The sequence below is a fragment of the Abramis brama genome (genome assembly GCF_963993115.1).
Source record: "Abramis brama genome assembly, chromosome: 8".
Classification (NCBI taxonomy): Eukaryota; Metazoa; Chordata; class Actinopteri; order Cypriniformes; family Leuciscidae; genus Abramis; species Abramis brama.
In genome coordinates, this window is record NC_139970.1 from 41,942,099 (window position 1) to 41,955,954 (window position 13,856).

General features: G+C 37.4%; 1 protein-coding gene across 3 annotated transcripts in view; it reads right to left on the reverse strand.

Annotated features, from left to right (window-relative positions):
- Window positions 1-13,856, reverse strand: part of tanc1b (tetratricopeptide repeat, ankyrin repeat and coiled-coil containing 1b) — a 193,585-nt gene that overhangs the window by 89,072 nt on the left and 90,657 nt on the right. For all 3 annotated transcript variants that reach the window (XM_084122375.1, XM_084122374.1, XM_084122376.1), the window contains one exon: window positions 9,381-9,641. In XM_084122375.1, the coding sequence (XP_083978501.1) occupies window positions 9,381-9,641 (261 nt within the window). The remainder of the gene's footprint in view (window positions 1-9,380; window positions 9,642-13,856) is intronic.

The following is a 13,856-nucleotide window of genomic DNA, read 5'->3' on the forward strand; positions in this document are numbered from 1 at the left end:
ATGTATTGTCTTGGATGTGTCTTTCTCCTCCATCTGTGTGAGTTACGGTGTAGAGAAGCACAGAGGCGTAACACCCAGACTGATATTGCCCAGAGTGAAGCACGACGGTGGATCAGTGATGGTTTGGGCTGCAATATCATGGCATTGATACTGTGCCACTGCCAAGGACTACCGAACAGTTCTGGAGGGCCAAGTGCACCGAATGGCTTAAACAATGTACCCTGAAGGAGGTGCCTTGTTTTAGCTTTATAATGCACCAATACACACAGCAAGACTTGTGACAGAATGTTTTGATGAACATGAAAGTAGTGGTCGACCGATATATCGCCAAGGCCGATATATCGGCCGATGTGTTGGAAGCGGGACTTTTATTTTGACGGCGCTCTGGACTTTTATTTTGACGGGCGGCGCTGAGAACACCAGCGCCTGAAGAGAACGGCAACGGCAGCTCCTCTGATCACACAGCGCTCACTCAGTCATATCTAATACTTTGTTAGACAGAACTGGTAAACAAAGAAAGTAAATGGTATGCGAAGTAAGTAAAGTAAAGCGTTTGCTTTTATATTATTTGTAACAGAAAAGGCAAACAATCAGGCTAAAATACTTTCTCATTTGCCATCAACATTCAGCAAATGCGCATCTACGTCATTTAAACAAATCTCTGAATATCTAATAAACATTTAATTTCACAAACCTTGCAGATTTAATCGAATCCAGCTGTGATATTTTGTGAAGTGTGCATTACTGTCTGCGAGTGACGGTCGGTCCGTGCGAAGTGAGTGAATGCGAACAGAAGATCAGCTTCACAGGAGACGCGATCGGAAAACTTTAAATCCTTCATTTTAAAATATGCTGATATATAACCAGTTGCCAACTGTGTCATATTCATATCGTTTTCACTGTGCTGTATGTAAAATTAGCGTTACCTTGTCTTTATTTGAAAAAATATGATTACCAGCACGAAATTACCAGATTACTGAGTGCCCTGTTACAGTGTTTACTTTCTTTTTATTCACATATTCATATATTTCTAAACAATTACTTTGTGAAAAATACTGTAATAGGATTGCAGATTCAAGAAGTTGCCATCTAAAGTATAAAAGCATGTTTATTTTAAAGATTTGTTTTATAATTTATTTATAATTTATTAAATATTGATTAAAATAAATATATATAAAAATATCGGCTTTATATCGGCCACCCTGCTCTCTAAGATATCGGCATCGGCCATCAAAAAAACAATATCGGTCGACCACTACATGAAAGTGAAGTTGAACATCCCCCATGTTCTGCACAGCTACCAGATCTAAAATATTTTTAGGCCACTTTTGAGGAGAAAGCCAGAAAACGTTTCCTCCACCAGCATCACATAGTGACCCGGACACTGTTCTGGAAGAGGAATGGCTTAAAATCCCTCTAGCCACCATGAAGGACTAGTATCTGTCATTTCCGAGATGAATTGATGCTGTATTGGCCGCAAAGGAGGCCCTACATCATACTAATAAATTAAAGCTCTAAAGCTCTAAAACCAGGTGTTTCAGTTTTATTGTCCAACCCCGTATATATGTATATATATACATACATACATACATACATACACACACGAAGAGTTCAGATGCAAAAGCCTCTAAGTGCTATCTGAAATTTTCTTCTAGAATGATAATTTTTATCAAGCTCTTATATTTAAGTTCAGTAATTTCCCTTAAATGGCAATTAATAGGTAATCTTCATTGCCATTTAAGTGAAATTACTGAACTTAAACATAAGAGCTTGATAAAAATTATCATTCTAGAAGAAAATTTCAGATGGCACTTAGAGGCTTTTGCATCTGAACTCTTCATATATATATATATATATATATATATATATATATATATAATTATACATATAATGAATCATTGTCATTTTATATTATTATAAATATATACATAGATAAAAAGTTATGTTGTGAGGTTGTATGGCAATTTGTTTTGAGAGTGCTGAAAAAATAAGTCTAATCAGTAGATTTGATTGTCAATTATGTTGGATTAATGAACTCCTCTGCTGCGACTGTGTTGAACTTCTTTTAATTGTGATTCAGTAAATTCTTCTTCCTGTCCTTTCAATTATAACTCCTATTCAACATCCTGTGCGACGTGACCAATTCAATTCAATCCAATTCAATTCCCCACTGATGAATTGAACAGGGGCCAGTTCTTAAAATTGTGAATAGTGGCCGGCCCCATGTGTGCAGAACCATCTGGACGGATGGATTAAAGATGCTCTAAAGTTTCTGGACTGATGCCTCTGCACAGCAGATGAAATCTTAAGCATGCGCTTCTGCCGAGTCTCCGAAGACCACAGAGCAAATAAGAAGAACGGCAGAATTTCATTTCTCGCCGAAACACCATCTGCCCCGGTCTCTTCATCTTCTGAGAAAGAGAGAGTGTAAAAGCGAAAGAGAGGGAATGACGTAGGCATAGATGCTTCCTAACTGCTGCCTCATATCAGTACAAGTCCTGTGAGGAGCGACAGAGGGTTTGATATGTAAAAACACTTGCAAACCCTCCACTTCTGCATTGATGCAATGCAGCCCTGATATATTATTACACAGCACTTACTTTTCACTACTCAAAGTTCGGCCTTCAAGAAGTACTTCACCAAAAACACAAAAGGAGACATTTTAGATGCTTTCTGGAGCTTGACAGACATATTTACTATCATCTTAAATCAGAGGTTAAAAATACACTTTTAATATTCAGTTTGGCTGCACTGACACTATCAGATGAGAACAAATCTCAAACTGAATTGTGGACACTGAATAATGAATAATGACACCGTCTTCTTTATTTACTACTGTGAAGTTTGAAACAATCTGTGTTATCTTATTTCTGACGACCTTACTGTGTTTTGAATTATGGGAAGCACTTCCGGTTTGGGAAACTTCCATTCAAAAAGACTGAAAATAATCATTTAAAATCATAAGATTGCCCTACAAATAAAGCTGGTCCGTCAGTTTGACTGGATGAGCTGTCGGTTTTCCTTCATGATTTATTGAAGAATAACATGAGAATAACGTAACACTTGGTATTTTAACGTGACATGTTATAACAAGAATATCTATGGCAAGAGCTCTTTTCAGTCACTGCTTTCTTTTCATGATTATTTTCTTTTTTCCTTTTGCATTCCGCTGTAATAAGGACAACATGTACTGCACATTTGTGGTCTGTTCTCCCATTTAATTTACGATATATTCCATTAATAATTCACTGGATTGCACAAAGAATCTCGTTATTCTCCTCAAATCCTCACGTCTCTTTCCAGTTTGTTTTCACAGGTAAATACAATTTATTATCTGTAAAAATGACTGAAATCACTTTGAAATAGTATCATGCAATGCTGAAGTAAATATATATTATTTTTTTTATTAAAGCAACGTATGTTACATAATACAGATTACCACAGTGATATTTAACCATCCGATTTTGCTTTGGAAAGATTCATGCTTTTGGGGTTATTCATGGTCTGTTGAAAGTACCTTGTTGATGCTTTTACACTTTTAAATGTCCTTTTAATGTTCAATGGTTGAAGGATGAGTAGAATAATGTAATGTCATTGTACACAGAAAAAAATATATTATTGCATCCATACAGCTAGTCTTTCACTGATTGTTTACAGAAGTTACACCCATAATTCACGCAAAGCGTCATGGGGCGTAGGAATAATGTGGATAAAGCGCAGTAGAAATAAATGTGACTTGACTTGACCATCATCTGTCATGCGTGATCAGCGTGAAGATTCTTCAAATCTTCCTTCAGCACTATTTTTTTTTAATTTAAGAACATGCATGCTATCCCGTCTGCCGCTTCTCGGCTGTATTTCAGACGGTGAGCACACTTGGCGTGCAGAAGGTGAGGAGAGATGTTCTGCAGACGTGTCCTGCTGTGCAATAATACAATTATAGATTTATGTCCGTTATTTTTGGAGGCTCACGGTCATTAAGAGGGCGATCGAACAGACCTACCAGCAAGAACAACACAGACCTGGCTTTGGTCTGACTGCATGTGTGCATGTTTGTTTGCGGGGATGCGTATGGCAACATGTCCAGCTGCGGTGTGCTCATGCTGTAAACGACACTTTGTTTTTCATTTTCCACATTTTAAATGTGAAGCAAATCAGCTTAATTAACTTGAGCTCTTTGCTTTTTTAATTCTAATTAAACTCACGTAGTGCCGACAGTTGGTGTGTGTATTCACTGTTTAAGCTTGTTAGTGCTGTTTGCAAAGACAAGAATCATAATCAATATTACTATTTTTTTTAAACACCTGATGTTAGATATTAAACATGGACGTGTCCCACACACAACCATAACATACACTACCATTCAAAAGTTTAAGGAATGCTTTTCTTTTGCACCTTCTATTGATCAAAGAATCCTGAAAAAATACATCATGGTTCCCACAAAAATATAAAGCAGCACAACTGTTCACAAATCGGCATATTAGAATGATTTCTGAAGGATCATGTGACTCTGAAGACTGGAGTAATGATGTTGAAAATTCAGCTTTGAATCACAGGAATAAATTACATTTTACCATATATTCAATAATATGTCACAATATTACTGTTTTTATTGTATTTTTGAGCATATAAATGCAGGCTTGGTGAACAAAAAAGACTTCTTTCACAAACTTTAAAATTAAAATCTGTGTATCCTGACATTTTTCAGCTTTATGACAACTTTTAACCCGAATATTGATGTATATGCTCAGAGACATCACCATAACAAACAAACAACAGATCTTCAATTAAACATTCATTCATTCCAATGGACAGTTTTGGAATGAATCTCAGAACTGAATCCAACTCTAATATTGTTTCTTCTATTGAAGTTTCAATTATAGGCTCTAAAACTTGTTTCTTCTATTGAAGTTTAAATTACAGACACTAAAACTCATTCTTAAGCCATAAACAAACTCCACACACGCACACAAAAGGCAGATGGAAAGTTTAGTCAATACACTGAAAGTGCACAAACCTGCTGAACATATTTAACATGCATTATTGCATTACTGTAACGGTACTCAAGGGGGAGATGCAAACCAGATGTGCTATTATTAAGGCAACTAGCTATAAACTGCTAGTGTTGACAGGTAATAAATGTTGACAGCTTAATTAACTTTAATTTGCTAGATACTCTTCAAATGTTTGCAGAAATGACAGCAGAAGCAGAATTAACGCTAGTGTCCACTACGCTTCCCCTTGTGGCAATGCTGAGAATCCAACTCTTATATTACTTGATGCATTATTATTTTGCATTCTGAAATATTTCCGAATGCATCAACGCAAGAAATCAAGTGTTGCGTTAAGCATGCGCTGTCACACTTGTGAGTCATGTGACAAGGAATAAATCGTGAGACTGATCTAATTACGAAGATAATAATGGCCAAATAAAACATCACATTTAAATCATATTCACAAAGTTGCTCATTTTTATACCACATTACGAATATATTGGGAATATCTTCTTCTTCTATTCTTCTTCTATTGGGAATATCAATATATCGCCTAGCTCTACATTACAGAGAGTTTTGCACACACTCAAAAATCAAGTTCTTTGTTGCGTGGCTCTTACGTTCTCGCCTGTAAGATGAAAATTCATATGTGGAAAGAGAAAAAAAAAAATCAGCCGAAGCAGCAGAGCCATCGTGGATTGACATGAGCGAGATTTGTGACTCATTCTAATATGCGAGCGGTTAAAATGGGGTCTTTGTTTTCTGCAAGAGCGACAGAGAGAGAGAGAGAGAGAGAGAGAGAGAGAGAGAGAGAGAGAGATAGAGATAGAGATAGAGATAGAGATAGAGATAGAGATAGAGATAGAGAGAGTGAGAGAGAGAGAGAGAGAGAGAGTGAGAGAGAGAGAGAGAGAGAGAGAGAGAGAGAGAGAGAGAGAGAGAGAGAGAGAGAGAGAGAGAGAGAGAGAGAGAGTGTGTGTGTGTTCAGTGTGGTCTTAATGAGCTGTCCAGTAAATGGATCGGTTGCCTGGACACAAATGAAGTTCAGTCTCAGAAATTAAACGGAATGATTATTCAGTGAGGTTGAGAATCCCAGACAGACACGACTAAAGCAGCATCTCCACTGACAGCACCATTTACTCCAGAACACTTAAAGGGACAGATCACACACACACACACACACAAAAAAAACTATTCTGTCATCATTTATTCACCATAATGCCATTCCAAACTTTATGCTGTCAAGATATACTATACAAAAAATATACTGTACAGACCAATAATTAAAATATAGTGCGAATGCAATGCACTTCCTGTTTGAACGGCCACTAAAAGCTTAGCTCTAGTGCCACAGTCCATTATGACATCATCACTGACGGCTTGGATTTGAATGGCGAATATTCTATCAATGTCAATCTGAGAACTTTTGTAGACTTTTAATCTTTTTCTTTTTCTTTTACATTTTTGACCAATGAACGTCCATGAACTTTCTAGACATTTGTGAATACCGGGTACAGACTTTTAAATTTCGATTCCGACAAATCCATTAATGAATCACTTAGGCCGATTTGTGAACTGGTTCAACTCAGAAGAACAGTTGTTCATAGATTCAGTTTATCGCTCAGTTTACGGCCAGCAATATTATTATGTTTAAGGACATTATGAAATTAAAATAATGTCTGTATACTATATTATGATTGTCCTGTACAATAAATACAATCGTTGCGGAGTCTGCAGTCTGAACACTTTACCTCAGGGCGTAATTAACTGAATTAATTGAGAATCTCACCTGAAAATCCGATAACATCAGCAATTTTTATCCACGCAGCTGATTTCTGTAAATTAATGTAAAACTAAATGTATCTTGCAGCACAGGGTGAAGTTAGTATATACATTAACGATGATATGAGACAAATATAATGTAAATTTAATATAAAACTATGTAAATGGCGCTCAATGGTGCGGCAGGATTTTGAACAGGGTCCGGAGCCGTAGCTGGGCGGGCGCTGCCGGTGTGTGTACACTCACAGAAAATAATGTGTTCAAATTGTGAAGACGTGACGCTGCGCTTCTCGTCCGGTGTGCGACCCCCTTAAGATTATTTGTTAACTGGTTCAACCATTTGAAAATAATCAATTTAAAAGAACAAATCGGATATTAATATGCTTTGTGAGCATTTGTTTCTCTACACAAAAGCAATAGCTGAAACACACACACACACACACACACACACACATATATGAAGACTTCAGATGTAAAAGCCTCTAAGTGTCATCTGAAATTTTCTTCTAGAATGATCATTTTTATCAAGCTCGTATATTTAGGTTCAGTAATTTCACTTTAATGACAATTAATAGGTCATTTTCATTGCCATTAAAGTGAAATAACAAACATACAAGCTTGATAAAAATGATCATTCTAGAAGAAAATTTCAGATGACACAAGTCTTCATATATATAAATATATATGTGTGTGTGTGTGTGTGTGTGTGTGTGTGTGTGTGTGTGTGTGTGTGTGTGTGTGTGTGTGTGTGTGTGTGTGGACATTAAGTAACCGGTTAACCGATTCTTACAGTATTTAGAAAAAAAAAACCTGAAAGATGGTTTTCGAATGTCTGCATTCTTCTGCCGATAGAACATAAAAATACTCTGACAATGTTTAATCTACACAGAATCAATGCTGAGTACCTTTGGAAATGATCTAATGATTTATTCACTGGCTGAATCATTCCGAGTGGGTCTTACCTCGCTCAAAATGTTATGTTGCATTTAAGGCTTAAATCAATATGACAACATGTAGTTAAAGATACATATTCAGCTGGCAGATTTGATGGTAATAAATAAATAATTAAATAAAACTCTGCTACCAAAGCATTTAAAATGATTTGTTATTTGTTTTGAATACAATAATTGTTAATTGAGTCATTACAGTATTAGAATCATTAAGCAAAATGTAAATTGGAACCTGAATCATTAAATTCCTTGGTTCCATTCCGTAGATGTTATGTGTGTGTGTGTGTGTGTGTGTGTGTGTGTGTGTGTGTGTGTGTGTGGTAACAACACATCGGCAGCTGTGAAAGTAGTGAGGTTACAGATCTATCAAACGCTCAGTAAAGATTAATGCTTTATTCGCTGAGGCCAAACAGGGTGTGAAATGAGTAAAAGCAAGCAGGTGTACAAAATGTAGATTTGAACACACACACACACACAGCCTAAAGAAACATACTCTAACCTTGACAACTGCACATGCTTTATGATGCCAACCCGTTTTTTATTGTTTCACGTCGACTCGCTCATTTTAATGACTGGCGGCTTTTTATGAGAAATGTTTCTGCACCTTATCTCGCACAACATACACACACATCAAAATATACCAAAACCAAACACACACATTCATCTCTCTCACCAACACCTGCTTCTGCAGACATCAAAACATCAGCGTTCGTCGCCAGCATTGGGTTCTGAGAGAACTACAAGCCTCATGATCATCCAAACACATAAAAACAAGACAAATCTCTAAAATCATAATCATGAAACATGTCCAGGCCACATAAGAAAGATTTTTTCACTAATAACAAAAATAGTATAGTAGTGCAAAGTACATACACTTCCTATAATAAACAAGCTTTAAAAAAATATGTAGTATTTGTATGTATTACAGTGCTGATGCATCTAACGATCCTTTTCACTTCAATAAATGTTCCTGGTTTTATGATTCATTAGCGCACATTATTCCAAAGAAAAAGAAAATTATTCAGAATATTTTATTAAAATGTAACTTTTAATTCTCCAATTAAAAATGGTTGTGAATGGTGTATCATGTTGACTTTAAATGCAGTACAACAAATATGATGTATAAAGACTTAATATATTTTTATCAAATTGCACCAATGAAAATGCTTTGCTTGCATTAAAGTATTTTTTGTGAGAAACGTGCTTTATTGTCATGAAAATAATGTCCTAATGCAATATTTAATGTTCAAAAATGTCTTATTTCTTTCTCTTGATTTCGGTGTGAAATGCAACATGTTTTTGCGAGATTCACCCAACTGACAGAGAAGTGGGAAAGATCACATGATCAGTCGGACCAGCCTGAGGAATGTGGATCTGATGCTAAAGACAGAAGCCAGCCAACACTCACACACACACACACACACACACACACACGCAACAGCTGCCCGACGTATCTGCTTCCTCAAGGAGCAACAGGAGAAAGAATGTGTGTCCTGATAATGTGCTCTCTCACAATCTCCTAAAGTGGTGGCAATGTCTTCCCATGAGTCTTTGCTTCCCTCCATTCCAGCAGTCATGCGTCAGTCATCACCTCAGGAATCACAGGACGACCCTGATGGTAAATACAATCAGCTGTTGTTTTGATCTCTCTTACCTGCGACTGAGTTGGGCCGAGGCATCATCAGACTGGACGAGTTTTGTGTGGGATAGTGGACGGGTCCCTCAGAAGTCTTCTTAGCCACGGAGACTGTCCCGGACGTTGACGCTTCTTCCTCGGCCACCGGAGAGCATGTGTCTGCCCGTGTGGCCGTCTGTGCCAGCACATGCTGAGCGCTGATCCTCAAACTGCCCTCTTTACCCCACTCCAGACTGGAGCCGCTGCGGTCGTCATTCTCTGAGGAGCTGGTGATGGTGGCTGGACGAGACAAACAGAGACGAGAGTCACATTTCATTCTGATTCAATTCAAATCAATAGTACAGAGTAGGGGTGGGCGATACTGCAAAATTTGGATACCAAGTAAATACAGGGCCAGTATCGCCGATATCGATACCAATACTTTTTAATTTTAAAAGCATGCACTTGAACTTACATGTACTTTCCTGAGCTAGAGCAGTGCGTCATGATTTATAAGGTGAATGCAATATTAATATGCTAAATTATTATTTATGTATTATTTATTTATTTATAAAGGGACCATGTACAATTTTTAACATAAATGTTTCCACATTTTATGCATTGAACCGCATTTTGCCAAAGGCTAATTTTCATCCGAATCTGAAATCTGAATACATTTTCATGACCACTAAAATATTTTGTGATTTGTGCTCTCAACTCGCCTGTAATTAGTCAGTGATTTTTACCAAACTACCCTAATTATAGTAAATGTACTAATGTACACTAGCCTACTGTTCAACATTTTTAGATTTTTAATTCTCTTCTGCATTTATCTGGTAAAAAATACAGTAAAACTTTATCATAGGCTATCTGTTTTTTTATGCCATAGTAAACTGTGATTTATTCCGGTGATCAAAGCTGAATTTTCAGCATCATTACTCCAGTCTTCTAGCCTGGCAAGCCAGACCCACATCAAGATGTTAGGTCTGGCAACTCACCATAGACACGGCTCAATCCGAGGGGCGGGATAAACGGCTGTCTTTCAAATTCCCTCTGCACGCAATAGGACAGCGCTTCAACCAACCAGAGCGTTTTCCCAACAGCGGAGCTAACGTTAGTTGATAGATTCAACTTTTGAATCTGGCCGGCAAAACTACAAACACATCTTCCTTTTTTAAGAATGACTTAAGTGCCGTTCTTTGCTCTTTTCTCAAAGAAAAGCTTAACTCCAAGTCCTCCAGAGTCGCGGACAAAGCCGATTCGAAAGACCGCTGTTCGTCATTATGTTAAGCCCGCCCACCGACTCTATACACGACGTGATTGGCCTGACCCAATTTAGGTTTTTCCAGCACGAAAGTCAATGGAGAGTTGCTAGACTACCCTGGCTGCAAAATGCGTCTAGATTTCTAGGCTACCAGTCTTCATGATCCTTCAGAAATCATTTTAATATGCTGATTTGCTGCTCAATAAGCATTTCTTATTATTATCAATGTTGAAAACAGTTTCATATTTTTGTGGAAACCATGATACATTTTATGCAGAATTATTTGATGAACAAAGTTGAAGAACAGTATTTATATCAAATAGATTTTTTTTTAACAGTGTAAAACCATTGACTGTCACTTTTGATCAATTTAATGCGTCGATCCTTGTTGAATAAAAATATTTCAGTAAAAGAAAATCTTACTGACATCAACATTTTGAACCGTTATGTACACTTTTAGTTTGTTTATTGCGAAATAACTCCCGATTGTTTCTCTGTCATCAGAGTTTTACTGTAGCATGAGAAGTGTCATTTTAACATCAGTGTAAACCACAGGGTTTAGGGGTTCAGGTTATCCTACATTAGGGTTATTTAACAACAGAAACTGAATAATCAAATGTAAAAATAAAACACTACTTCGTTTTCACTGTATGAATTTAATATATACTGATTCTTATTAAAGCTACAAAAGTTATTCAGCCAAGAGCAGTGAGTGATTTTCTCTTTGTCTTTTGTTCACGACTCCAGTTATTGCAAGCCGTTGCGATATGCATATCTTTTTGCAATATTTGTGATATTTCGATATATTGTGCAGCCCTACAATCAATCAATCATTACTTTTTTATCATTGTGGTCAGTGCTAATCAGCAGCATGGGAGGTGAGTTAAAAATAATATAAAGTCAAAATCTTCACATTTCCCCTAAAAAAGGCAGATTGAAGAGTGGCAAACAGGGGGAGCATGTAAATGAAAAAGGTCATGAAAAAAAAGATGTGAGATAGACGATGGAAGTCAATCTCAGATGACCATCATAACTCTGTGCCGTGATATTACTGCTGATAAACACTGATGAGTCATCACTGACCTTATCCACACATTCACCTGATCGTCGTTTCACGCCTCATTTAGTATGCTGCTAATGAGCATTAGCCTAGTTTCATCCCTCACAACCTCATTAAAAACTGACCAGTACAAACACACAGCTTCGGGATGGATGTGTGGATCAGTGTCTGCTATCCATGCTAATAACTCTCTGCCTTTTTTATTCAAATTAAAAATAAAGAAATAAAACAATGAATAGACAAAACACACCAAAACAATGTAAAGAACTGAAGCACTGAATCAATCGAGATAAATGAGAGTGTCTGAATTCATGCACGTGTTTGTTCAGTGATCTGAGCGGGACGGATGAATCTGTGGGTTTAATTTCAGCTACTGAGTTTATTACAAAATAACACGCGTGACAACAGCTGCATGTGCCATGTGTCAGTGCACACACACACACACACACACACTTATACAATGGGGTCTAGACATCTGAAAGCGCTAGTCTAGCTATTTTGCATTCATTTCTAATTTAATACAAAATGCCATTTTTGTTGTGTGCCTCTTTTGCTTTAATGAAGCGACACTGGAACTACATGAACCTGATGATCATGTTCTCCAGCATGATTCGATATGATCCAAAGAACATCCTTCAACTGAAGAAGAACATCTGACCTCCTGTACAAAGCGACATGAACAATGACACTAATTTATTTACATTTGATTAGACACAGAGCACAGTTTTCGTTATCAAACTTTTCGAACAGTGAAACTCCACATGGATTCTGGATTACTGGAAATTATTTTTAGAAAGCAAGCAAGCAAGCAGATAGGTAAACAGACAGACAGACAGAACGATAGATCGATAGATAGAACAATAGATAGAACAATAGATAGATAGATAGAACAATAGATAGAACAATAGATAGATAGATAGATAGATAGATAGATAGATAGATCAACAGACAGAACGATAGATAGATGGATAGAAAATTCCAGGTTTTTATGAAGTTCTCATAGTCATAATAACCATTTAGATGTATCTTTTTCATTGTCAGCAATGGCATAACATCACAAATCTCAGACACTGTTTATTTCCGGGTTTAAATGAAAGAAAAGCAGCCAGATGTTCAAAATGGTTTCAAACGTGTAGAGCTCACTATATATGTGCACACATGTGTCTCCAAACAGCTGCTCACAGCATCATTACACTGTTTCTGAACTATTTCTATCTGACAAAAGACTTCACAAACTTCAAAGTCAGGAGAGCATTAATCACATCCTGAGCGGGTCACACAGGCCAAACACACTCCTCTACATCAACAAACCAACAGCACCCGCTGGCAACATGTTCCAGACCTCCTTCTCTCGTCCTGAAACCCTGTGTAAAGAGCGAATGACACTGACAACGGCCCTGATGCACCAAACACCAGCAAAACAGATTTCTGGAAACATTCCCAAAACAATCTTTCCCAAATTCATGCAAGAATGGATTCTTACAAATGATTTACACAGAGATGTGTGATGCTTCTTATGTGGAGCTACGCCAAGAAGCCAAAATAAACATCTTGCAAGCACTGAAAGCGAATTAAAACTGACTATAATTCAGGGTCAGACCCGATTTCAAACTACAACTTTGTGGTATTAACACATTGTCTCCAATAGTTTCTCACAAACTAGGACTGCCAGCCTGTAATGCTGCATAATTCATAGAGAAATGTTTAATCTTTCTATCCGCAACCTAAAAAAACGCAGAGCGGAGCTCAAAATCGACTTTCTGAAGCGGCCAAGCTGCATCAACACCTCATCCTGCGAACACCCGCGTTTAGATCTACAGGCCAACATGGGCTGTGATTTCAGCTCGCTCTGAATCTCCACAGAGACGCCACAGCCTGTGCAGCAGAGCATGATGGGATGGGGGGGGGGTTAATGGGGTGATGAAGATGCAAAACTGGTGATGGTGTGGCAGATTTTCAGTTATTGAGTAGGGCTGTGCAAAAATATCGATACAGCTAACTATCGCGATATTTTTTTTTTCTCGATAGTGTATCGATATTTCAACCTCTAGTATCGATATTTTTAAAAATAAATAAATAAATAAATAAATTTCATCAAATCCCTCTGTGTGCGTCAAACGACCTCCTCCGCCGCTGCTGTAGTTGTCGCTGACTCGCTGTCCAGTTGTATGAGGCGCCGGACTGGACAAAA